Consider the following 27926-nt stretch of genomic DNA (forward strand, 5'->3'; position numbering starts at 1 on the left):
TACAAGGCCAAAGGACAGAACGAGGGCAACAAACTGGCTGCTATTCATGGGGAAGACTGTAGGTAAATTCTGCCCAGTCTCCCTGTTGTCCCTACGCAGAACAGATTGTAGCAAAGCGTGGAAAGCCTAAAGGAAATGTGGATGAGAAGTCATGTTATTGGTCTATTATTTCACAGACCAATCAAAACTATAACTAGAAGGTCATGGAATAAATGTGATAGAAATGCGAAGAGGGTAATCAATTTAAGAAAGAAAGAGGGTGGGGTCAGTAGAGAGAAGGGGATTGGGTGGAGTTAACAATACTAAAGATGAACTGAGAGGTGGTGGCACACACTTTTAATCCCAGCACACAAAGGCAGGTGGATCTTTGTGAGTTCAAGACCAGCCTGGTCTACAGAATGAGTTCCAGGACTGGCTCCATAGCTACTAGAAAACCCTGTCTCGAAAAACAAAACAAAACAAACAAACAAAACAAAAACAAAACTAAAGATGTACTAAAAAGCCTATAGAAACCCACTAGTTAGTAAGCTAATTTCAAAATACAATTTTTAAGAAGGAATTTGAATGAAGGCACTCTTCATGGATACACAGTCTACTCCCAGAAGATATGGGTTATTAAATAAAAATTGAGATGCCAGGCATGATATGCCTCCCTATAAGTTACTGGTCAAAGAAAGTCCAGAGACCTTTGAAACAATACAGGCCATTGCTATTGCTCTTGGTCACCCACTGTAACTACCTGGTAAGATCCTACTGCTGAAAACACCACAAACGTTGGCTGTAGGACATAGAGAAATCAACCTCAAATCAGTCAGGAAACTTCCTCCCTGCTAGCCATCTCTCACAGTGCCAGAAGGTTCTATTCTGTGCAGGCTGCTGGAGAGGAAAGACATCAATGGTGTTACCCAGTGCTGGACCCTACATGCTACAATACTGACCTACCAAGTAAGACGTACCCATAGATACACCAGTGGCATGATTATTATGGGGTAACCAACTGCTTTCTGACTAGATCTGAGGCCTGCTCCATTGAAGGGAATTCATGCCTGATAACTGTAACCTGGACAGAAAAATATGTCTACAAAGATCAGAGGCCCTAGAGTGGAACCTACTATCATTATTTTGCTAAATGGTCGTTATAACAAATTGCCTTCAAATTACGTTTATATTCACAGACCCTGACTGATCTCAGGTAGAGAAGCTTCTTTCTGTAGTCAATGCAAATTTGAGTCGCTACACCGGCTTATGATTGATCAAAATACTGAGAATAAGTGACTCAGCACTAAATGGGACATCTTTATCACACTGTCACCAAGGCTCGGGGAGCATTGCGAAAAAGCAAGCAGAGAAAACATTAAGAGGCAAGGACTGGGGAGGGGTTCTTTCCTTTGGATATGACGTGGTGATTAAACTCATGAACTCAAAGGGCCTGTGGTTATCTATACCAGATCAAGCTGGCCAAACTTGTAACACAGGCTGGGGAGAAAGTCATGAGGCCCCGCCCCTTACTGAGGCACTACTGTTGGGAGCAGATGACTACTGGCAAAGGGAGACTCGTTCTTCTTTGGTAGCGGCAGGACTGTGGCAACTGGTGGATTATCCATGCTTCATTGGATAGCCCCACACCCATGTCCACATGGGCAGTACTTATTGGACTTAGTTGGTGCTGCACAGGACAAATGGAGAGATGGCTTGGCAATTAAAAGCACTGGCTGCTCTCCCAGGGGACCTTAGTTTAATTCCTAGCACCCACACGGCAGGGTCCATAACTCCAACGACTGTCTGTAACTCCGATTTCAAGAGATCTGATACTCTCTGCTGGCCCTTACAGGCACCAGGCATGTATGTGGTGCACAGACACACATGTAAGCAAAACACCCATGCACATAAAATACATTTTAAGTGGTGTTTAAGAAGGACTGTGGTTTGAGCCAAACTGTCATCATCCTCATGAATTCAGCTGTGCCTGCTGGCAAGCGATCATCACAACCAGGCTTTTCACTGCTGACTTTCTGTCATAGAAAGGGGCAGGGAGGGTCACTGGTACCTCCCTGAAGTATCCAGACACTTCTCCCAGCCAGATATATGTGATTCTGCTCTAATTGCATGTGGCCTGCAGGAGGCTGGGAAGGACTAGGCAGGGGGCTCCATCTATGAAGCTATAGGAAGGCCATTATCATACTGGTTGAAGAGCTTCCAGTAGCCCACTCTTCTGCTTACAACCCCCGCCCCAGCTCTGTAAGTAACCCTGATAAACACATTGATTCCCAAGGATGAAGTGAAATGAAATCAAACTTTGGTTCAAAATTGAGACTTTATAAGGCCAGGGTTGGGGTAGACATCACCTAGACACCCCTTTTACTAGAGAAAATTCTCTTGACAGTTGGTTATTTTAAAAACAAAGAAGGGGGGACATGAAGTTGGGGAGCGAGCATGTGCTGGGGAGAAACAGGGGGAGTCAGGAGAGGGAAGTGGGGTGGGTATGAACATATTTTATTGTATACATGTGTCACAATTACAAAGAATAAATTTTTAAAAATTGTTTAAAGAACTAACCGAGGTTTGAGCTGCCACCCAAGATACAAATGTTGTAATTTGACTCTAGTAAAACTGTTTCTAGTAAGACATTCTCCAGAGGAACAGAACTCGATGTCTCCACAATACCGTGTTTACAACATCCAGAGCACAATCCAAAATCAGTTGACATGCCAAGAATCAGGAGCATGTGACCTACTTTCAAGAGAAAAGACAAAGGAGACAAAACCAAATGTCCCAGATGTTAAAGTAGCTCATAGGAACATTAAAGTAACAATTATCACCATGCTCAAGGATTGGAAGGAAAATATGCTCATGACGGGTGAAAAGATTTTTAAAACCTCAGCAGAGACATTGGGACTATGAAAAATAACCCAATGAAATGATCACACGAGCATACTCTCCAGTCACTATGTGCAGAATTATAAATCATCTTCAAAAGTGGCCAAGACTGTATGGGTCATAAACTGGAAGGGTTATAAAAATGCCCTCTGGTCATTTGAGCTACTGTGTGATGATGCCAGTAGTTCAAGCTCAAAAGATCCATCCTAAATGCACAACCACTATATTGCACTGTTTCTCTAAGGAGTAAATAAATAAAAAAGAAACAAACCCTACAGAAACTGGGGAACATTTATCCCTGAACACTAAAAACAGTGCACATCAAAAGCTGTCTTCAACCAAAAATGTGTTGAACCGGAAAGGCATAGTCCTGAATATGTGAATTAAAATGACTCACGTATGAATCCTAGCATCCAGGAAAGAGATAGAGGCAGGGATCATAAATTCAAAGCCAGCCAGGGATACAGAGAAAGTTCCAGGTTGGCCTAGGCTGTATAATAAGACATATCCCAGGAGGGAAAACAAAGAGATTTAAAAATATAAAAATTTAGTGAGTAGGTATTCTACTCAAGAAAGGAGAGAGAAAGCAACAGGATTATAAAAATATTTTTAAAAAGAAAGAGGAGTAGTAAGAGGAGGAGGAGGAGAAGAGGAAGAGGAAGAGGAAGAGGAAGAGGAAGAAGAAGAAGAAGAAGAAGAAGAAGAAGAAGAAGAAGAAGAAGAAGAAGAAGAAGCTCACTCAAAAGGACTAGATGGCAGGAAATAATCAAATTGAGAGCTGAAATCAACAAAATAGAAACAAAGGAAACAATATAAAGAATCAATGAGACAAAAAGTTGGTTCTTCCAGAAAAATCAACAAAATAGACAAACCTTTATCTAAACTAACCAAAAGATAGAGAGAGAATATCCAAATTAACAAAATCAGAAACAAAAAGGGGACATAACAGACATGGAGGAAATCCAGAGAATCATTAGCTCATACTTTGAAAACTTGTACTCCACAAAATTGGAAAACTTAAGCCATCTGATGATAGCACATGCTTTTAATCCCAGCAGTCAGGAGGCAGAGACAGGTGGATCTCTGTGACTTTGAGGCCAGTCTGGTCTACAAAAGCTAGTTCCAGGACAGGCTCCAAAGCTACAGAGAAACCCTATCAAAAAAAAAAAAAAAAAAAAAAGAAAAAAAAAAGAAAGAAAACAAACAAAATAGAAAATTTTCTGGATAAATATCACTTAACAAAATTAAATCAAGACCAGATAAACAAATTAAACAAACCTATATCTGATGAAGAAATAGAAACAGTCATCAAAAAAATCTCTCTCAACAACAACAAAAAAAAAAAACAGCCAGGACCAGATGGTTTCAGTTCAGAATTCTACAAGATTTTCAGAGAATACCAATACTCCTTAAATTGTTCCACACAATAGAAACAGAAGGAACATTGCCAAACTCTTTTTTTTTTCTTTTTTTGGTTTTTCGAGACAGGGTTTCTCTGTGGCTTTGGAGCCTGTCCTGGAACTAGCTCTGTAGACCAGGCTGGTCTCGAACTCACAGAGATCTGCCTGCCTCTGCCTCCCGAGTGCTGAGATTAATGGTGTGCTCCACCATTGCCTGGCTGCCAAACTCTTTTTATGAAGCTACAATTACCCTGATACCCAAAGCACACTAAGACATTACTAAGGAAAGGAATTACAGGCCAATCTCACACATGAACATTGATACAAAAATACTCAATAAAATAGTGGCAAATCAGATCCAAGAATACATCAGAAAAATCATTCAACATAATCAAGTTGGCTTCATCCCAGAGATGTATGGGATGGTTCAACATGCGAAAATCTGTCAATGAAATTCACCATATGAACAAACTGAAAAAAAAAAAAAACACATGATCATCTCATTAGATGCCAAAAAAAAAAAAAAGCCTTTGAAAAAACACAAAGGTCTTCATGATAAAGGTCTTGGAGAGAGCAGGGACACAAGGAACATAACTAAACATAATAAAGGCAATAGACAGCAAGCCAACAGCCAATCAGACTAAATGGAGAGAAACTCACAGAGATCCCACTGAAATCAGGAACAAGACAAGGTTGTCCACTCTCTTCATATCTATTCAATACAGTTCTTAAGGTCCTAGCTAGAGCAATAAGACAACAAAAGAAAATCAATGGGCTAAAGAATGGAAAAGATGAAGTCAACCTCCCACTATTTGCTGATGATATGATAGTTTATATAAGGGACCCCAAAAATTCATAAACACCTTCAGTAATGTAGCAGCATACAAGATTAACTCAAAAAAATCAGCAGCCCTCTTTTACACAGATGATAAAGGGGCTGAGAAAGAAATCAGAGAAGCATCACCCTTCACAATAGCTACAAGTAGCATAAAATATCTTGGAGTAACTTTAACCAAACAAGTGGAAGACCTATATGACAAGAACTTTAAATCTTTGAAGAAAGAAATTGAAGAAGACACCAGAAAGTGGAAAGACCTCACATGCTCTTGGGTAGGAAGAATTAATATAGTAAAAATGGCAATCTTACCAAAAGCAATCTACAGATTTGATGCAATACTCATCAAAATCCCAGAAAAATTCTTCACAGACCTTGAAAGAATGGTACTCAACTTCATATGGAAAAGAAAAAACAAACAAACAAACAAAAAACAACCCAGGATAGCCAAAACAATCCTGTTCAATAAAGGAACTTCTGGAGGCATCACAATCCCTGACTTCAAACTCTATTACAGAGCTACAGTACTGAAAACAGCCTGGTATTGGCACAAAAACAGACAGGAGGACCAATGGAACCGAATCAAAGACCACCTGATTTTTGACAAAGAAGCAATAAATTTAATGGAAAAAAGAAAGCATATTCAACAAATGGTGCTGACATAACTGGATATCAACCTGTAGAAGAATGAAAATAGATCCATATCTATCACCACGCACAAAACTCAAGTCCAAATGGATCATAGACCTCAACATAAAGCCAACCACACTGAACCTCATAGAAGAAAGAGGGAAGTATACTTGAATACATTGGCACAGGAGAGCACTTCCTAAATATCACCCCAGTAGCACAGACACTGAGAGAAACAAACAATAAATGAAACCCCCGGAAACTGAAAAGCTTCTGTAAAGCAAAGGACACAGTCAACAAGGCAAAACGACAGCCTACAGAATGGGAAAAGATCTTCACTAACCCCATAACAGATAGAGGGCTGATCTCTAAAAAACTCAAGAAATTGGTCATCAAAAGAACACATAATCCAAAAAATAAATAAATAAATAAATAAAAAAAAAGTGGTGTACAGACCTAAACAGAGAACTCTCAACAGAGGAACCTAAAATGAATGAAAGACACTTAAGAAAATGCTCAACATCCTTAGTCATCAGAGAAATGCAAATCAAAACAACTCTGAGAGTCCATCTTACACCTGTAAGAATGGCCAAGATCAAAAACATTGATGACTACTTGTGTTGGAGAGGATGTGGGGTAAAGGGAACACTTCTCCATTGCTGGTGGGAGTGCAAACTGGTACAGACCCTTTGGATATCAATATGGCGATTTCTCAGAAAATTAGAAAACAACCTTCCTCAAGACCCAGCAATACCACTTTTGGGTATATACTCAAATGATGCTCAATTTGTACCACAAGGGCATGTGCTCAACTATGTTCATAGCAGCATTGCTTGCCATAGCCAGAACCTGGAAACAACCTAAGTTTCCCTCAACCAAAGAATGGATAAGGAAAATGTGGTACATTTACACAATGGAGTACTATCCAGCAGAAAAAATAATGACATCTTGAAATTTGCAGGCAAATGGATGGATCTAGAAAACATATTGAGTGAGCAACCCAGACCCAGAAAGACAAATATCATTATGTACTCACTCATGAGAGGTTTTTAAACATAAAGCTAGGAAAAACCAGACTACCAATCTAATCCCAGAGAAGCTAGACAACAATGAGGACCCTAAGAGAGACATATGTGGATCTAATTTACATGTGAAGTAGAAAAGAAAAGATCTCCCGAGTAAATTGAGATCATGGGGACCATGGGAGAAGGTAGAAGGTGAGGGGAGAGGAAAGGAGGGGAGTAGAGAAAAATATATAGCTGTGCAAAAACAATAAAAAAGAATGGAGGGAGGGAGGGAGGGAGGGAGGGAGGGAGGGAGGGAGGGAGGGAGGGAGGGAGGGAGAGAAAGATGGCTCAGTAGTGAGAACAATTATAAACACCAAAGTTGGGATGCTGCACCCACATGACATGTCAAACATCCTGCACACTCCAACAACCCCAAGTCCAGGGGTGAGGGAGACACAGGGCTTGCTGGCTTCCAGTCTGTCCAGGGCTTGCAAGCTCTAGACTCAGAGAAAGAGACCCTGCCTCTAAAGAATAGGTGGAAAGTGAAAGGGAAAGGCACCTTACGCGTTCCTATGGCCTCTACACACAAACACACACATACTTGCACACAGCCATACATATTCATGTATGTATACTAACATAGTCACGTACATTCATGCATAAATCTTTAATAATATAAACAAATCAAATAAGTATAAAGGGGGACAGTGGTGGTGCACACCTTTAATCCCAGCACTCAGAAGGCAGAGGCAGGCGGATCTCAGTGAGTTCGAGGCCAGCTTGGTCTACAAAGCAAGTTTCAGGACAGCTAGGACTGTTACACAGAGAAACCCTGTCTCGGAAAACCAACCAACCCACCAAACAAACAATAAATAAATAAAAATAGATAGAGCTAGGCATGATGTATGTGCCTATGGTGCCAACTACTCTGGAAACTGAGACAGGAGGATCATTTGAGCCCAGGAATGACATATTAGCTGGGGTAAAACACTGAGACTTCATTTGAATATAGAATAAATTGACAACAAATAGAAAATCAAATAATATATATAAGTATAATTTATAAATTAAAGAAGTAGAAAACAAAAAGCAGTTGGGAAGAAAAAGCTAACTCCCTGAAGAGTCTGGTAGGCAAACTTCTACAGTGACATGAATGGACTTGATTTGCATTCTTCAGCATAGATAAGGCTGGAAACCATCCCTGCAAATGGTAAGTGTAAGCCGAACAGTAGGAAACCATTTATGCAGACTCTAAAATAGGAAAGCCACAACAGGCAGCTTACCCCTCTATTCAGAGAGCAGGTTATGAAGCAATCACACCAGCATCAGCATGGTAATTTCTAGAGAATGCTTCAGAGGAAAGTATGAGGGCAGGAACGCTCATTTCTCTCTGAAACAACTACAGCCAGCTGTTAACGTGGCTTAAATCAGGGCATGGGGAGAGGGTCTTTCTATGTTTCTGCTGTGTGGTGTCTCTGCCTGATACTCTGTTACTAAAAATGTTACTAAAAATATTACTCTTTATTTTGTTAGTTTCCTCCCACCCTGCCCAAGGCTACGGAGAGGAAAACAGTAAGTTTGAGATCTGCAAAGGAACTTTCCAATCTTGACAACCAAAACCTTGGATTTTATTTGTTTTGTTTTGTGGATTTACTTATGAGGTGGATGACAGGGCCAAGGAGGGCCATGAGAACCTCTGGATCCCAGCTCAAATGCTCTGTGTGGGCCCTTCCTGTCTACTGAATCTAGGACTAGGACACTGGAGTGATGGTGTCTCAATGAAGAATGAGCATATGGATAATTTAACCATGGTAGACGTAATAATAGCCAATTGTTTACAGCGGCTAAGTAGTAAACAGTACACACTGATTCAGCCTTCCCAAGAAGACCTTGTACAGCTGTAGATGAGGGAAAGTAAGGTTGCCGTTCCAATCTTGCCTGAGACCTCCAAGCTCCTCTACTGTTTCCAAAGGAAACATGGAGGAAGCGAGCCAACCATGGTATGTATACTTACATGTCTTCTTTCTCGGCCAGGCATCGTGAGAGTGCCCTTAGTCACATCTCTCAGTAGTGACAGGGGTAGAGCCATCCTCACTTGCACTGTTGGCCAACAACGACTGGGAGAAGGCAAGACAGCTCTCATCATTTCTGTATAGAATGGTTAAGCTACATGCCGTGGTAAGTTCCATGTTCTAGATGAGAAGACAGAGGCTGGAGGGCCCGAATTGTTTCCTGTCCCCAACTCCTCAGGTCCCCAGAAAGTAGCTGCATTAGTAGATGACATTTTTCTGAAAGTAACTAAAATATGAAGTCATCAAAGTGGGTCCCGGAGAAGACACACAGAGGGAAGACGGGCATCTGTGAAGCGAGGAGAAGGCCTGGGAGAGAGGACCTCTCGCAGACTCAGAAAGACCAACCTGGCCAACCACTAGCCTCGGACTTCCAGCCCCCACAAGTGTGAAGAGGTTTGAGCCCCACTCAAGGACTGGCATTTTGTTACGGAAGCCCCAGCAGACTGAGGCAGATGTACAGCAATAAGTCTTACTAAAGGGGACTGGAATTGAAACTCTAACACAAGCCTTCCGTGTGTTTCTTGTGGCATAATAATTATTTAATATTAGCATCTCCTCTTAGTGTTCATAGAAAAACATTCTATAAATTATATATAAATAGGTATTAAAGTATTGAGTTGGAGAAACTCAAAGTAACAGTTTGATTCCATTTTTGTCATTTGTATATGGAATATATGCATATTTGCATGTATGTTGATATAGGTGGAGAGGTGTATATGCATGTGTATGCATGTGAGTGTGGAAGCCGGGAGTTGACATATGGTTTCTTCCTCAATCACTCTCCACCACATATAGTGAGGCAGGGTTTCTCACTCGAACCCCAAGATCACCAATACAGCTAGTCTCACATGCCACTATGCCTATCTGGCATTCATACGGGTACTGGGGACCTGGCCTCCAGCCCTCATGCTGGCATGGCAAAGCTTTTCTGTGGAGCTACCTTCCCTGCATCCACCCGTTTCTTCAAGTTTCTTATCGCAGATAAAATACAAAACATAAAAGGCCACTGTTCCCAACAATAAACACTGGGCACAATCATAAAAAATAATATATTATTGTCTATTATCATTTGTTGTTATTATTATTATTAATTATTAAGCTCTAACCAATGAGCTAACATCTCAAAGTCTAGAGCAGTGATTCTCAACCTTCCTAATGGTTGCGACCCTTTAATACAGTTCCCCATGGTGTGGTGACCCCCAACCATAAAATTATTTCATCGAGATACTTCCGAACTGTAATTTTACTACTGCTATGTATTATAATATAAATATCTGATATGCAAGATATCTGACATGAGACTCCTGTGACGAGGAAGTTTGACACCCCCAGGCTGGGAACCAAGGAAGCTACCACATCATCAACCGTGGGGTCAGCCCCAGGTGAGCATGCGTAAGCCTACATAGCACCACATTTAAGCCTAGAGCCTGGTAGCCTGCAGGAAGCCAGGGCAGGGGGAGCAGAAGGAACGTGCCACAGAGTCACCAGGGGACTGGGAACTGCACGCTTCCGGAAGCAGATATGATCCTGACTCCGCACATTAGAAAGCAGTAACCTGACAGTCACCCAAACCAGCCAACCTCATATCCCAGTTCAGTAGACCTTTCCCTCGTGGAGCTGCCTCTGTCAGTTGAGAGGTGAAAGCTGGGGACTAAGAGATTATATAAAAATAAGATAGATAGGGCTGGGCGGTGGTGGCGCACGCCTTTAATCCCAGCACTCGGGAGGCAGAGACAGGTGGATCTCTGAGTTCGAGACCAGCCTGGTCTACAAGAGCTAGTTCCAGGACAGGCTCCAAAGCTACAGAGAAACCCTGTCTCGAAAAACCAAAAATAAATAAATGAATAAATAAAAATAAGATAGGTCACACCTAACCTGAAGTCCAACCTCCTGCTTCCCCCATCAACCCTGTGAGGCCAGTGACTGCTTTCGTTTCTACTAATGAATCTTAGTTGAGATGAAGCCCAAGTCCTGGCCAGCTATGTATATAACATATACATATACATGATTAGACATGCAAATTTTATATCAATTAGCATATACAATTTCTAAAAAGCCACGGTACCTTTTAGACATTCATCAAAGATGACTTGATAGTACTATATATGCACCAGAAGACACTAGAAAACAACTAATAATTATGCAAAGCAGTTATAACGGAATTTTGTAAACATACCTCAGTGATCTGGGGCAGACTTATATTCTAATGAGCTCATCATCACTCAAAACCGTGATGAATTCCTGTTTTTAAAGTGACTCTTTGCAAACTTATCTTCTCTTTTACTGCTACCATATGCATGTGACACCAACCACAGTAAAGAAGTCAAATTGGTACTTGATGCCTTGAAGACAGCTGTGGAAGATTCTAGATTGACCATGGAGAAATTAAAACAAACATAAAAAAGACAGAGTTTTGAGGTCAAAATGACCACTTAATATTCAAGAAGCATTTCAACATATCTGAAGTGCCATTTTAGCTGTAAAAAAAAGAAAGAAAGAAAGAAAGAAAGAAAGAAAGAAAGAAAGAAAGAAAGAAAGGGGGCCTTCATGATTGTACCCAAAACAAAGAAGTCTGTAGACCCCATATTTCCTTGCCCTGTTGCAAACTAGAGTTTTATTTTGTGGATCAGATTATGGAGTTTAAAAAAGATATTCCTGGGAGGGAAAAGGATGAGCTTGTCCCTTCACCAGGAGCCCACGAAGTTTCCCAGAAATGGAAGCTCAGTAGCATCTCTGGTTCTTCCTCCCCCTGGGGGCCTTGACTGTGCTGGGCTATTCAGACACAATCTACTAGACAGTTACTGAAGTTCCTCTTTCAGATAGGTTCAGAGACTCAGGGAAGACCTGTTAGATTCCTCCTCACCTGAAGGAGCCACTCTGGGGTCAAGTCTAGGGACCAAATAACAAAGGGTCAATAACACGGCTCAGTTAACGTATAGTCACTTTATTCAGCTACCCTGGGATTAATCTGATAACCCTTTATAGAAAACTTCAAGAATGCACTTTGTTAGTGTGTCCCAGAGTCCTACAGCCCAGGGTTAGAAAGTTAATCCAAATGAGAAAAGTCTTAATAGGTAAGTCCAGTAAAAGTCCCAACATCTTTCTCAACATGGTAGAAGCATGGACTGAGGATGTCATGCAAAACAAAAAGACCAAATCAAGGTACATGTCTGTCTTCAGTGTCACGCCCTATCTCCAGAGGCGTGTATTCTATCTGAGCTACACACCCTTGCTCCCGCCACTTGGAGGAAGCTGCTATAAGATTTGGGAGAAAGAGAGGAAAACTTGTTTTTGAGGCAAATTCAGAGATTTCTCTGCAGCCTGCATAGCTGCTCATAGTTCCTACCACATCCACCCCACCCTGACCACTCATTTTATTTCTTCCATTAATGGCTAAGCAGGCCAAAGCGTGTTCCAAAACCAGCTGCCAGCACAAAAATGCAAACAAAAGCACCATTTGCTATTTGCTCAGCAATTCTAGTTGTCACTCCCTCAAAGAGGATGGAAGCAGGTCATCAGATAAACATCCCATTAGCTCACTGGCAGACATGTCAGGCTGCGGGTCACAGACTGGCAGCTGATGGGGTGCTGGCTTGAGTGAGGAGAAAAAACCCATCTGCCCTGCACGTACTGTGTGGCTCTATGTGAGGATTCTTATCTGAGAAAATTCCCTCTCAATGACTCACAGATGCTTCCCTCCTGCTGAGTATTCCCTGGAGGAGTGTCTAACCTGCACGCCACATGCTTCCCCGGATAACGATGGATATCCTCAATACACTTACAGATTAACAACCACATATCCCAACATCAAAGAGTTGAACACCTCTGCCAATGGGTGGTGTTCACCACCAGGCAAATGTTAGTACCACCTGATGTGGGATTCCTCTCTGTGTGCTGTGATTACTATTAATGAATAAAGAAACTGCTTTGGACCTATAGCAAGGCAGGACTTAGTTAGGCAGGGAAAACTAAGCTGAATGCTGGGAGAAAGAAGGTGGAGTCAGGAAGAAGCCATAGAGCCCCACTGGCTGGATGAAACTTTACCCTGTAAGTCACAGACATGTCATGATACACAGATTAATAGAAATGGGTTAAATTAAGATGTAAGAGTTAGCCAATAAGAAGTGAGAGCTAATGGGCCAAGCAGTGATTTAAATAATATAGTTTCTGTGTGATTATTTCGTGGCTGAGCAGTCGGGAAACAAACAAGCAGCCTTCCTCCTCCTACAACCACCTGGGATTGTCATGGTGAGATGTCCAGGTTATGCTCCAGACAAGCTATATCAGATAGACATGAGTAGCTGGCCAAGCTCGCCAGCTGAAGCCAACATGTCGACAGGTCTGAGAAGGAACATAGTAAAGCCACAGCCTCTGAACCTGTACATGCAGATCAGCTGCAGACAGCACACAAACAGCTGCTCACTATAAAGCAGGCAATGGGGAAAAAATGATCTGATGAAACCAACCTACAAAGTTCATACCCATGAGTCAAAAGGCCCTGAATACCATTAAGGGTATTTTAGTGACTGTTTATTTTATGCTGAGGTCTGTGTTCTCCATTTTTGTTAAGGGAGTGGACAGCAATTAAGAAAAACTCTGTAATTGGGGCAGCATTCGTTTTCCTTTGACTTACTCATCATGGTCACTGCTAACCAGCTTTACCACAGGCAGACAGCATAAGAAGGGCAACAGCAAGCTTCGGGCAATGGCTGAGCTGTTCCAAAGTCACTAGAACACCAAACTCAGTCATATCACATCTGCATAGAAAGACAAACCCAGAGCTATAGAAGCGGGTCCCAGCCCAGGAAGAAATGCCACCTGGACAATACAGGTTATCCAACTGTGCCAGGGAGCATTTCCAAGTAGACTAATAGTGGCACAGCACCGTGAAATAGTCTTAAATACCTGATAACCCACGGCTAAGTAAATGACACTAGGGTAAAGGGTGTATCTGTGTGTTCTCAATGTGCATTCCGGTGCATGAAGACTGGAGGTCTACAGCAGGCAACTTCCTGTTACTCCCTTATTTTCTGAGACCTTCTCTCGCCGAACCTGGCACTCACCAATTCAGCAAGGCTAACTGGTCAGCCATATCTGGGAATCCAGTTGTCCCTGCCCCCATTATAGACATGCACCTCCAATACCCTGTTCGTTATGTGGGTTATTGGTCTTCATGATTGTGTCTCATGTACTTTACCAACTGAGCCATCTCCCCAGTTCCCTAAATAGCCCTTTTTAAGCAGTGGTTTTCACACACGATCATGTATCTGAATCCCCAGTGACTAGACCAGGCTAGGACACTGTAGACACCGCAGGTCTGACATGACGCTGGATGATATATATACTGAAAAGTTCCAGGAACTGCAGATGTTGCTGGCCCAGGGTTTCATAGGTTGCCCAGGCAACTCTCACTACAGCATCAGAGGCTGAGGACCAACGTATGAAAATGCAGGTAAGCTTGGAGTTAGGGGCTCACCAGGGAAAGCTGTATCACAGCTATGCTGCTAACCTGGTGCTTGGTAATAAGGTGTTCTGGTTTCTACTTGTTCCTAATGCTTAAAACTAAGGCTCTGAAGCTGGTCATTAAGGTACACACCTTTAGTCCCCTCACTTGAGAGACAGAGGCAGATGGATCACTGAGTTCAGGGACAGCCTGGTCTACAAACCAGGACAGTCAGGGATACATTGAGAAACCCTATCTTGGAAAAACAAAACAGAAAACTAAGGCTCTGTTTCAATGAGATCCTGGATTCCTTTCAGATATAAAACTTCTCAAAGGGCTTCTGAAATGTCAACACTAATATACACAGGAAGAAGGTGGCTTTGGGGACAATAGAGCAGCTTTCAAAATATCCTCATATGCCAACAACAATTTCTATTAATAATAGTTGATAAATACAGCTGTGGTCCTATAAGATTCTAACAGCTGGTGACATTGTAGTCATCTCAATCTAAATGCATCACTCCATGATGTTAAAGTAGTAAGGACATCGACTAATAAAGTCCTTCTCTGAACTATATCCCTGCCATCATGTGGCATGTGACGGTCCAATGAAAGCACGTTCTCACTTCAGCGCACGTGAGCCCACAGGGTGTCAGCTACGTGTGTGCCATTCCGATCCCTCCACTGCCTAGACTCACCTGTCACGACTTTGCAGGGCTGCCTGGGTTCCTCGACTTTGGTAGACGGGTTGGGGGCAGAGGACCATTTGCGCCTGATCAGGTGCTCCCTTCCACTGAATGGGCCTCCCGAGTTGTTGAGGGGCTGGATGAACAGCTGCTCCTGCTCGAGCTGGATGAGGCCAACCTTCCCGGAAAGGAGAGAACAAGACATTGGTCATCCTCATGCTCGTGACCCAGCAGTAAATTGACAGCACTCTGGTTTGCCATGTCTAAGTTAGTGCTTTCCTTCCGTTTGTCGCAGAGGCCCACGGTGAGTCACCACCTGACTTACAAATCTCCCACTGAGTGGTTGTATTTGGAGGTTTGGACGGGCAAGTGTCTTAGTTAAGATTTCTGTGACTGGGATAAAAACGGCAGGACCAAAAACAACTTGTGGGGGAAAGGGCTGATTTCACCTTGTAGATCACGGCATCATCAAGGGAAGTCAGGGCAGGAACTGATGGGGAGATTACGATGGAGGGGGTGATGCTTACTAGTTTGCTCAAACTGTTCTCTATAGAACTCAGGACCACCAGCCCAGGGTGGCACTACCCACAATGGTCTGGGCCCTTCCACATCATTCAGTAATTAAGAAAATGTCTTACAGGTGCAATTGCCTACAGGTCAATCTGATGAGGCCATTTTCTCCATTGAGAGGCCTCTTACCAAATGGCTCTAACCTGTGTCAACTTCACACGAAACCAGCACAGTGGGGTTAAAACTGCTGTGGGATACAGATATGTGTCCTTGTATTTATTTTCCAATATTTCAGAGAAGGTGGACTAGTTTCCTATCATTTGCTTATATGTAGTGTGTATGTACGTGTATGCACACACGCATATACACATGTACGCAAAGACATAGAAGCGCATCATAGCGTGCATGAGGAGATTAGGGGATAACTTTGGGTAGTCAGTTATTTCCTTCTACTTTGTTGGTCTCAGGGATCAAACATCTTTACCCACTAAACCATCTTGCAGGCCCTCTGTCATTTGATCTCTCTCTCTCCCCCTCTCTCTCTGTCTTTGTCTCTCTCTCTCTACACACACACACACACACACACACACACACACACACACAGGGTTGTACCTGCCATGGACTATGACATGCTAGAAAAGTACTCTACAATCAAGCTACATTTGAAGCCCTAAAACCACCCACTTAAAGTCCTTTTGAGGTGCTGGAGAGATGCCTCACCTCAGCAAAAGGGTTATGAGCACTTATTGCTCTTGCAAGGACTGGGTTCATCTCCCAGCACCTACATGATGGCTCACAACTGTCTGCTAACTCCAGTTCTAGGGACTCTAACTCCTTCTTCTGGCCTCCTTGGGCACTGCACACAGGTGGTGCACAGACAAACATGCAAGCAGAACACTCATACATATTAAACGGATCTCGATAAAGCCCATTTGAACTAGCTGTGGTGGCACACGATTCCAGCTCGAGAGAGGGTGGCACAAGGATCAAGAGTTTGAGGCTAGCCTGGGGATAAGTGAGAACCTATCTCCAAAGTGCAATGGGGGGTAGTGTGGTGACCAACTGTGGAGGCACCCTTCAAAACGTGGGGCCAGAACACTATATTCCTAATGGGAAAATGTATCTTGTCCTTCCTTGAGGACATTTAGAACTAAACACCAAGACAAAAAAGAACCAGTTCCATGGGTAGCATTAATGACAGGGAGTGGAGACTCGCAAATTCCCACCCCAAACTTGCAACATTTTAGAGAAGCCGAGAGACTATATCACAGATTTGGCTTTTTATTCTGATTATAATGTTCATATTAGAAGTAGTATCGGAGTGTGTAGTGAGAGCTCAGGTCTTCCTGTATCTGTAAGACCAGGCCACCAGGCTAAGAAGAGTGATTTATGTAATCTCATACTCGAGAGAAAGGCTTGATTTCAGATAGCCGAAAGAACTTGAACGTAAAACTGAATGTGATAAATTTCTAAGACAGTACTAAATATTTAACGGTGAGAAAAACCACATTTGTGAATGAGCCTAAATACAATTCAAAATCCTTTTAACAGTGAGTACAAACACATGTTGTCCAGTAAGATTTATAAATCAAATGAAAAACTTAAAAAGTAGAACTTTTAATTTGTCACTTCTTCTCTCTCCTTTTGAGACAGGGTCTCCCTATGTAGCCCTGGCTGGACTAGAATTCACAGAAATCACCTACCTCAGTCTCCAGCTTAATTTATCATTCTAATAGAGTAAATATTAATTGGGGGTGGGGCTATGGAGAGGACTGTCCTGGGAGATAATGCCAATGGTACTGAAACAGCTTGTGTCTCCTGCCTGTGATACCTGCTGTGTGCCCTCCTATGCACAGTCAGTAAAACAAGATGAACTTCTCACAAGGAGCTGAAGCTGCCAGAGTTGAAAGGACCCACTCTAAACACTGATGCTGAGAAGCAGCATCCCTTCTCCTGAGCCACACAGATCACGACTGCCTTGGCCAGCACAGATTCAGATGAGGCAGACCCTCCTTAGCGACACTTGCACAGGCACGTGTACACACATGCACACACACACACACTCACACACATAATCACTTTATATATATACTATATATATATACACACACATAATCACTTTATATATATATACATACACACTCACACACATAATCACTTTATATATATTATATATATAAATATATATACACACATAATCACTATATATATACACACACATAATCACTTTATATATAAATATACACACACACACACACATATTCATTCATTCTTATTCATCTTCCTTCCTTCTACATCTAAAGCCATGGCAGGGATAAGGAGATGCCTCAGTTAGTAAAGAGCTTGCCACACAATCATGAAAGTCAGGCATGGTGGCACATGCTTATAACCCCAACACTGGGGAAGAGGCAGAGACAGAAGGGTCCCTAGGCTTGCTAGCCAGTCAGTCTAACCTACTTGGTACGTTTCAGGCCAGAGAGAGATCATGGCTCATAAAAAAGCATGTGTATAGCATCTAAGGAAAAATGCCCAGAGTAGACTTCTGGTCCCCAAAGCATGCATGCATATCTCATACAAGGAAACAACTACAACATACTGAACCAGGGATTCAAAACTGTATGCAGCAGAATCCCCTGGAGATCTGGAGTTGGTTCAACAGTGTGCCCTTCTAACGAGTCCCTCAATAGTACCAGATGCTGCTGGTCTGGTGGGCAGTTTGAAAATACTGTCCTCTGCACAGCGCTGCAACTTCTTTTTATCTCAAGCCCGGGACCCTCTTCCTCAAGCCAAATGAGATAGTTAAGTTCTGCAGTGCTTGGAGAGCAAATCAGATTAACTCCTCAGATCACCTACAACCCAGAGTCCTTCCCATTGTGCAGTGTGAGACCGTACCTCCAGCTCTTAGAAAATCTCAACGTTCCCATTTCATTAGAACCTTTGCCAAGAACAACTCACTGATTTTACTGCCTAAATGAAACTGTCTCCAAGTAGCACTGCACAGCCCACAGGGGAGACAGAGTCAACCTCTCTCTCTCTCACACCCTTCTCCGCCCCCCAGGCAAAAACTTGAGTTTTCTCACTCAAAAAGCGCGGAGAGTGTGAAGTAGAGAGGGGCTGTGGTGGGCAGCACAGAAAGAGGCTCAAGTACAGAACACTCCTCCCGTAGCAATTGGCCGTCAATTCTAATGACAGGCTGGGTTCTTCTGGCGCACTCTGACTGTGGGAGGCCAAAGCCAGCTCCAGTCCCCAATGCTTTCAAAGCCACTTGTCCGCCGTCCCATGCAGTGTGTGGAAATCAGGCAGCAGGCGGCTTGCAAGGTTTTAGAGCCGGAGATGTCACGCTGGTGGGAAAGCCTTCACACACATACTCAGTTTTTAATTTGGGGAAAGGCTTTTCTTGGGGCATCTTTTCTTTGGGGGGTCCCAATGCAGCTTTCCTTCCACTGTAATTAGAGGGCAGTGGCTGGATGAGCAAAGGGGAGATCAGCTGTTCCGTACCTGGCAGCTCCTGGTCCCCGAGGGACCTGACAGTCGAGTAGATAAGAGAAACAGCTCCGTGAAGTTTCCAGCCTGTGGGCTAGTCATAGAAAGGCCCACTGCTTCCCCCTCCCTGGGCCTTAGTCTCATCATCTGGGGGCTCCTTGTGTGTCTCTAACACTTGCCTGATTGGCATAGGCCCAGGGATAAGCTGCTCTGTTGTCCCATAAATGTAGACAATTTGTGTCAAAAGAGTTGATATGCTACTTATGTCCCCAACCCACAGTCTTACCCATAAGCACGCACAAGCTCTCCTTAGCCTTCCGTGTCTTCCATTCTTTTCCCTAAGCCCCCTTCCTAGCAGTCCAATGTCTGCCCTCATGTTATCAGACATTTTACCCAACCTAACAGTCGGTTCCATGGAGGCAGGATCCAGAATTATTCTTCCTGATTTTTCTCAAGTCTGCCACATCACAGTTCATAGAGAATTTGAAAGGACTGTCCCAGACGTCACTAAATTAGATAGCCCACAGTGCCCTTGACTAGGGATTGTCATTCCCAGCTACAAGATCCATGGTATCCCATAAGGAGCCCTGACATCCAGGCCCTGCTCCAGAAGGGACAGATAGAACGCAAGCACAGATACTCATTTTGCATCTCATCAGGAAACCCAGTGGACAGTCACAGACAGGAACCACCACGGTAACTTTCAACAGCACGTGGAAGTCCAGACTACCTGGTGCCTTGACTTTGATGTCCAGCAGCACCTGGATTTACAACCTGAGCCATCCAAGATAAGTGGGCTGTAACACTGCACTGCGACCCCAAGATCTATGTAGGGATTCCTCTGGCCTATTCCAAGTCTCCAGCCGTCATGGTGGGCAGACCGACACACTGAAATGCTCGCTGAGGCCTCTGTGTTCCGGGGATCACAATGCTCCAACGCAGGAGGCCGCCAACAGCCTCTGCGGGGGGGGGGGGGGGGGGGACACGGGGACACGCCAACAAGAGACATACTGGCACATGACTTCACTTTAAACAACATCCCCCAGTGAAATGCTCTTAATAAAGAAATCTTATATTTGGCTAGACTAGGAATCCCACATAAAAGAATTATTGGTCAATAAAATGTAGCAGGTAGAACCTGCTCTGGAAGGTTAACTTTCAACACTCATTTTGTTCTGGGTCCTCGCTCTGGGCCACTTCTGCCCTCCCGAGAGAGGGCATTATTTACCTTAGAACCTCCCCCAAACAGGACAAACTTCCCTGCCTTGGAAAATGTGTGAGAGGCTTTTCTCAATTTCTAACAGGATGAGGGCCGCAGCTCAGCATGACCACGAGGTACAGTTACAATAAAGACAGTCAGGGAGCAGGCGCCTGGGGTGGTGCGTGAACCCAGGTGACAGTTGACAGCACCCTCCTCCCAAGGTCATGCTGGAATGTCAGTGCCTAGGAAGCCCCCAGCCCTTCTTTAGAAAGCTGCAACTCCTGGGCTGACCAGAGTGGGCCTGGGTCTCCTCTGCACTGAGCTGGGTGGCACGGGAAGTTTGAGGGTGGAGTCAATGGACGGCCAGTGTGCTTCCTGTATGGGAAAGGCAGTGTCTATGGAGCGGCTCTCCTGGGGCGTCAAGCCTGCCTCTGCACCGGCCTCTGATGCTCTAGTGAGCTTAGACTCTGGCAGACCCAGACCTCTTCTGCACCCCAACCAACACCCTGCATGTGAGGAAGTTTTTCAACCCCTTCCTGCATATACAAACAAGAGGGCCTTTTCAATCCCTCGTTGTATGCATAGACATGGGATCCTTCCCAACCCCCCTCCTTGCACACACAGGCATGAGAGCCTTTCCAAACCCCTCCTTAAACATGCAGACATGGGGGCCTTCCCAACCTCTTCCCCACATACACAGACATGGGGCCTTCTTAACCCCCTCTTGCACACACAGACATGGGGGTCTTCCCAACCCCCTCACTGCTCTTGCAGACACAAGGGCCTTTCTAACCTGTTCCCTCCGTCTTGCTGCCACATCTAAAAAGGGTTAACTCCTGAATGCAGGCACCTGCTTCTTCTCAACATTAGTTCTTCAGAATGTGAGGCCCCTTGCTGGTCTCTCCATTTCTGCTCACTGCAGTCGGACAGCTGCAAAGGAGTGCCAGCTGCCAGCTGCGTGAAGTCTCCTTTGTGTGGCTGTCATCCTTCCCATGGTCATCTTCCCCATCAAAGGCCTGGAGCTGTCATCCCAAGGGGCCCCCACTCTGGTCCTCCCCAACATGCTTTCACCAGGACTCCCCAGACAGCTGTTAGAAAGTCTTCTGTTACTTCGACCTCTGAGTGTAAACCTAGGCCAATGGCGGCGGCAGCAACAGCACCCACAAATGGCCTGTGGGGAGGGTTCAGCAGTCAGTTTAACCATCCCTGCAGGCGTCTCTGCTCAGCTCAGGGAAGATTCACAAGCCACGGATTGGCATCGGGTGTGCCATCATGTCGTACCACACATGTGCATTCAGTTCATCTCCCACCATCCCCTAAATAACCAACCCCAAGCACAAATAACCACCGCAACCAACTCACGGGTCCCTCATCTTGGGAGGATCTGACCTTGGTAGCTTGGCCATCACTCTTCTAGAATTCTGTCTAGAATATGACATCCATTCCCTTCAGCTCCAACCCTCTTTTGACTGAGGCTCCACCCTGCCTGGTCCCAGGATTCATCTTCCAGAATCTGCTCTTGCTTCCCTGGCTCAGCTTCCCCAAAGGCTGGAGCATGTCTTCCTTCCACGCACATGGGGGTCATTTTCTCAGACAGGGCTAGGTTGTATTTATCCCTGAGGCTTGATAGGGGCCTACCCAAGCATTCTGCACATGGCAGGTATGGAATGGTGATCTATCCAACTCTGCTGACTGGTTGAGTTATAACTGGAAATGACCTGTAGGGCTAGAGGAGAAACCTGGTTTAAGCCTTAATAAGCCAGGCTCTCACTGAAAGATTTCATGGATTCTATCTTTTCTTTTTTCACAGATTCTGTCTTATTCTATTCCATCAACAGCAGGCCAATGCTGTTGATGGTTTGGATGGTTTCAGGTGAGGAAAGCTTCAAAGAGTTTAGGACTTGCTCAAGGTCTCAGTCTCAGGCAGTTTCTTTACCTAAATGACAAAAACAGGACCACGCATTTGCGTACCTGAGCAGGAAAGTGTACCTCTGCCCCCTGAGAAAGGCCAACCAGTGACTGTAATTGTCACAGATACAGATCCAAAGGTTGCAGGAACATTTCCTGTCACACAGAGCCAAGGTCAGGCCATTGCTGCCATTCAGCACTCGCACTCGGGGAACGTGCTTCAGGAATGCAGTCAGGCTAGGAGATATTGCTTAGTGAGGATGGCTTAGGAGGAAGATGATCTTGCAAGCATGAAGACCTGAATTTGATCCTCAGAAGGTGCTAAAGGGGAGGGCATGTAATCCCAGCATGCATGCATGCGCGCGCGTGCACACACACACACACACACACACACACACACACACCACCTCGAGGTTTTCTTCCTATAAAATAATGCCACTTGGTAGAATTTCAAAGAGAAATCTGAGCCCCCCTAGGTGACGTTCAGAAAGGAGCCAGAGTCTGGCGTCCTAACAGGTTCTGGGAAGCTCTGAAAAGCTGTGTGGGGGTGAAGCTCCTGAGAGGGACAACAGAAGTAAAATAGCTTGGAGGGCAGAGAGGAGAGGACAAAGCAGAAGAAGTCACTCTGAGACTGTGTGAATGTCCTCCCAGGAGGAGGCCAGAGGCCTCGGAACTTTCTATTTAGACTCTCTTTAATTCTTCCACCTTCAGTCCCAAACTCCGCAGCAGTCTTCGGTCCGTCTTCCTGTATCCCTGCCTCTTGCATCCACACAGTTAGGTCTACGGAGACCTAAGAATGTGCTCTGTACTTCTCAGTGTATTTATGCTCTACATGACCAGCGGCATCATGTCTTCAGCGGCATCCGTACGTGTCAATATCACAACTTATAATGCAGTTTGGTCTATTGGATCCCTTTCGAGAAGTCACACACTCTAAAAGTTTTGCCCAAACTAAATCCTCCGTGGCTGTACTTGACAAAGAGACTTTGAGTTAGAAAACCGGGCAATTTAGCAATGGACCAACCACAGACAGCTGGATAATGCTATCTTGTAAAGTACAAGGCCAGCATCCCAAGTTTGTCTCCTGATTCCAAGGCCCCGTGACTGCCAGCTGCCCTCCTTAGAAAAGCAGGCACTGCAGGCCAGCCTCTTGTAACCTCAGCTGCTGCTGGAGCACTCCCTGACTGGGGAGCACTCAGTTCCCATGGGCTCCCATCTGCACACACTTCTCCTGGAGACTAAAGTACGCACTCTCTACAGGCTGCAGGAGAAGTCTCCAATAGAGGATTGTTTGTAAAAGACCACACACGCGCGCGCACACACACACGCACACCCATGATGGGTCACAAAAACGGCGCCGTGTTTGCCAGCCAGAGCAAAGGTGGTCACCGAGATAACTCGAAGTCTAGCCTGCATGGCAGAGACACCAGGCTGTACAGTATAAGAAGAGGTTTGCCAGGGGCACTCTTCTTGGTCCTTCTAGGGTAGCTTGGGAAATGGACCTGGCCACTTAGTATTCCACAGTCAGAATGTTCTGGTGTCCTTTCTGGCCCCGCAGCCCCCCTACAGTATACCCTTGCAGACCTCAGCCAAGACTGAGTGGTCAGATTCTGACTGTGGAGCTCTGAGAGGAAATGCAGCCACTGCTCAGGCCATCGACTCAGTGGCAGCCTTCAGACCTCCCCTGAGACCTCTGCCTTCCTAAAACGGTCCTTTCGCCCACTCATGTTAGTCAAGCCACCAAGAGCCTTTGCTGAGATGGGCATTCTTTCTCTTCCTGAAGTGCCCCTCCCCCCACCCTTATTGTCCTGCCTACTTCTGATGTGCAGTTTAGAATTCTGCTTGCCCCACCACATCACCTGGTGCTAATCACAGGAGGCTTGGGTAAATTCATTAGGGAGAGATAGATACCTTTTCCACCAGCCAAAAGCTCATTGCTTTCCAATTCCATGGTTACAGGAATCCTTCCAAAACTACGCTACATCTAAAGACTCCCTGAAATGTAAATAAAATGAGGCAGCAGAAACAGAAAACAATTAATCCTTGGGCCAGGGGTCTTTGAAGATCCAAAAAGTGCAGCTGCCATAGCTCTTCCTGATAAGACAAAGAAGGGGAAACACCACAGGCCCAGGCCTCTGTCCGCTGCCAAGGGGTGCGGCCGGAGAGGGGCGGGGGAGGGGGCGACTATACACTGTGCCCCACAGGCAGTTTAGCAGTGCTCTATCCGGGTGACATAGCACCTTTTAAACAGACCCCCAACATATCTCTGAGCACAAGCCGCATAAACGCCATGGAGACAGACAGAGCTCACACTACGCCTGCTGCTGTGCAAACACAGCCGTTTGTAGACATTAGCTGGGGCAACATGAATTAATGACCAAAATGCTACCCAGCATCCCCAGCCACACTTAGATACCTCCCTTAGCTGCTGTCCCTCGAAAGGGGCGGTCCTGAGAAGGCATGACTGAGACTAACTGGAAATTTATTCGCTTTCTGCTCCTCGCTGGGAAAAGTCAGCAACCCCGACTCAACAGGATTCTTTCAATACAAGAAGGCTTTTGAAATAGCCCATTTGCCCACAACTACCAAGAGCTATCGTTGGACGATGCTCCCTGCCCATGCCTTGTAGCTAAGACTATCCCGGCAAACACACACGTAACTGCACACTTAAGAAAGCTTCTACCGTGCTCTAAGGACCGACACGACTTTTATCATCCACCTAGGTGGACCACCAAGCCAAAGATGGGGTGCAGGGCAATCTCAGGTAGCTTAAGGTCAAAGACTTCCTTCTTTTTGTGTTCCAGGACCACCTTGACTAGCTCCCAGCTGTGCCTCTTTCGTCTATCTTTCAGCCTCTGCCTACGTGGAACTCGGGGAGAGTGTCCAATGTGCAGCTTGCACGAACAGGATGGATAAGGCAGACTAAACAACAGCAGCATCTCCTCAAACTGGAACTGAAAAATCTAAGGACTTAGAAGTCCACCCGCATCTGGCTAGGGGTGAACTCCGTCTTGGCTGGGTTCCTTTCTCTAAGGCACAGCGCCCTCACATGGTGCCGAAGGGCAGCGCAGTCTTCCTGAAAAGCTGGCTCAGATGCCATCTGTGAGGAGGCTCTGCAATCATTCTGTGAGGACTCTCAATCAATGTTCTCCAGATTTCCAGCCTGGGCTCCTTCACAGATAGCTCCTCGCTGGAAACTTTACACCAAGAAGTATAAACTCTGACCTCTCCAGAAACTCAGGAAACCGCAGCAAATGGGATTCAGATGTTTCCATGTACAGTACAGGGATGTGACCTAGCTTTGAAACACTTTGGCAAAAACAGGAAAAATGATGTGGGCCTTTGAGTCCCTCCCAGAACATGATACAGCTCTGACCTGAGTCCTACAGCGATCTGAGCTTTTCCCACTCCTACTTAAGCCTCCGTGCCCACAGCCCACACTCTTTGACCCCGTTCCACGTTAACACCTACCAGGCCCCACCACAATCTGTGCCTTTGCCTTCTTTTTATCAAGGCTGCCAATTTTGCCAAGTTAAACAAAAAGTAAACCATACCCTAAAGTGGGAACTCAGAAAATTCCTGAAAATTAGGCTGCTCCCAGGAAATTACATCTACAGGTCCCTCAGCCCCAGCCGGGTGCTAAGAAAGCAGAACCCTCTGAGAGATTAATTTTGGAGTCACAGATTTTCTAGCCTTGCTCCTGGCTGTGTAGGTGAAGGCTGGAGAATTGTAGGGGTGAGACAAGGTAAGCGAAGGGACAACCTCTTTGGCCCAGGGAGGGCTGCCAAAAAACAAAAACAAAACAAACCAATATCAGAAACCTCTATCTCAGAGGCACCGCAACAAACTCCAGAGAAACAAGTACATCTCTGAGTGACGCCAGGCTCTTCGGGGCCAGCCCATCTGCCAGCCACGTGCCTTCCTTGGGGGCACCATGGAGAAGCAGAGATGAATTTGGCTTGACACCAACGTAGCCAAGTGTTCAAGTGTGCGTACAAACAGGGAAAAGCACCTTAAACCCCCTTTGCCTCGCAGTGTACTTGCCACGGGTGTCACAAACCCAGCAAGGTAAGATCTTGGAAAAGAGGAAGCTTGAGAACAGGGCTTAAGCCTGGGCCAGGTGAGCACCCCACAGTTCTCACTGAGGGTAGATTCAGACAACCGCCTGCTATGGGGTAAGGAAATAAGGGCACGCTCTCGGGTTTTACCTTCCAGCTAACAGAAGTAAAGTTAACCAGGGCCTGGCTGGGGCGCCCTCCTGGCGTAAAAAGACTCAATAGAAAGGTGTATTGCTGCTCCATCCCCAGACAGATGAAATAGACACCAAAGTGTTTTCCCATAACATGTGCATAACACCCACACATGTGCAGATGCTGGGCGAGCGGGACCCGACAGTTTCATACGTGTTCTCTTAGGAAAGCTACAGCTAATTTCCCAGTGCAACCCCACCTCGGCCAGGTTCATCACGTAACAGAAGCCGGGACAGGCCTCCCCTTGTGTCCCCTCTGCTCAGACGGCACAGTCTGGAAGGCCAAGTAAGGGAAACTGGGAGGAAGGTCTTCTCCCGCCCAGCCCTCCGCGGGACCACCCCAGGCGACGCAACAGACTGGGCAGAGCAGACCCATAGGGGGCGCGGGCAGTACCAGGCCGCCGGAGGCGCCGCAGGCGCTGAGGGAGACGAGGGAGCCCGGGTGGCCTAGGACTCGTCCGGAGTAGTAGCACAGCTCGGCAGGGGGTCCGCTGCTCCCCGCGGCACCCGCCTCCTCCACCTCGAAGCCCGGGGACAGGAAGCGCAGGTCGCGGCGCAGCTGCAGGTACAGGTCGCGCCCAAAGGCCGGCAGGTGCAGCAGCAGGGCGCGCTCTCCTGGTCCGGCGCGAGGGCCACCTAGAGATGCTCGCTGTCGCCGCCACTGCCGGAGCCCCGCTACTCCCGGTAGCAGCTGCAGGTGCACGTCGTCGGGGCGCAGTCGCCTCGGGAGCACCACCTCCACGTCGGCCGCCGCGTCGCCGACAGCTGCGGGGAGAGAGGACATGCGTCAGCATCCGCCTGGCCACCAGACCTCCTGCCGGTGGCGGCTCTGGCGCTGGCTCTCAGGGTTCCATAGACATCGTGCAGCTGTGACCCCGCACTCCTTTCCCTCCCCGAGCCGGGCCTCTGAGAGCCGGCGGCGAAGCCACCCGATCACCCCAGGGGACGGCGCGCCAACAGCTTGCTGAGGGGATACCGGAGCCCAGTCGCCCCCCCCCCCGCGCCGCGGCCTTCGCCCTCCTCCTCTGGTGATGCTGTCAGCAGTCCACCCATGCACCCGGGCGCCAGGATGCTTCGGGAGGGCACGGAGAAGGTGGCCGGCCGCGAGAGCTAGCGACGCTACCTGTGCCCGGGTCCAGCCCCCACACCAGCAGCAGCAAGGACAGGACGAGAGGGGGCAGCAGGGCGCCGTCACACATGGTACTCGGGACCAACAGCCCCCAAGACCGTAGTGGCAGAGCAGGGGCGCGCGAGGCGGCGACGCCAGCCGGAGTGAAGCCCTGCAGCCTTTGGAAAAAGTAATTAGCGCTGCGGACAAACCCAACATGGTAAATACCAAGCCCCACCTTCTCCTTGGAAAGTAGGAGGTGATTGGGCTTTTGCTTTCCTCTGCCCCGCCTTCCCTGCCCTTATTGGTTAGAGCCGGTCGAAACCAACGTGCGTAGTTAGGTTGTAAGCACTTTCTTACACGTGGTTTCTAGGCAGTAGGTGGGACGTGACACCAGGTGGCAGGCGCGAGCCGACTCCCGGATGCAGAATCTTGGAGAAGCTGGGAGGACACCAGCCTAGTCTTCAGTTTGTCTTCTATTGGGAGATCACCTCTGAGGGGGCTATCCAGTTTCGAA

The 27926-nt window shown here is 46.2% G+C and overlaps 1 protein-coding gene across 1 annotated transcript in view; it reads right to left on the reverse strand.

The window, feature by feature from the left end:
- Adamts17 (ADAM metallopeptidase with thrombospondin type 1 motif 17) overlaps positions 1 to 27640 on the reverse strand; it is a 300342-nt gene extending 272702 nt beyond the window's left edge. Inside the window, exons 1-3 of the mRNA XM_057756616.1 lie at positions 27425 to 27640; positions 26696 to 27066; positions 14963 to 15128 (exon numbers count right to left, since the gene is read on the reverse strand). Coding sequence (XP_057612599.1) covers positions 14963 to 15128; positions 26696 to 27066; positions 27425 to 27500 — 613 coding nt within the window. The 5' untranslated portion in view covers positions 27501 to 27640. The remainder of the gene's footprint in view (positions 1 to 14962; positions 15129 to 26695; positions 27067 to 27424) is intronic.
- Between the last annotated feature and the right edge of the window lie 286 nt (positions 27641 to 27926).

The sequence above is a fragment of the Chionomys nivalis genome, chromosome 23 (genome assembly GCF_950005125.1).
Source record: "Chionomys nivalis chromosome 23, mChiNiv1.1, whole genome shotgun sequence".
Classification (NCBI taxonomy): domain Eukaryota; kingdom Metazoa; phylum Chordata; class Mammalia; order Rodentia; family Cricetidae; genus Chionomys; species Chionomys nivalis.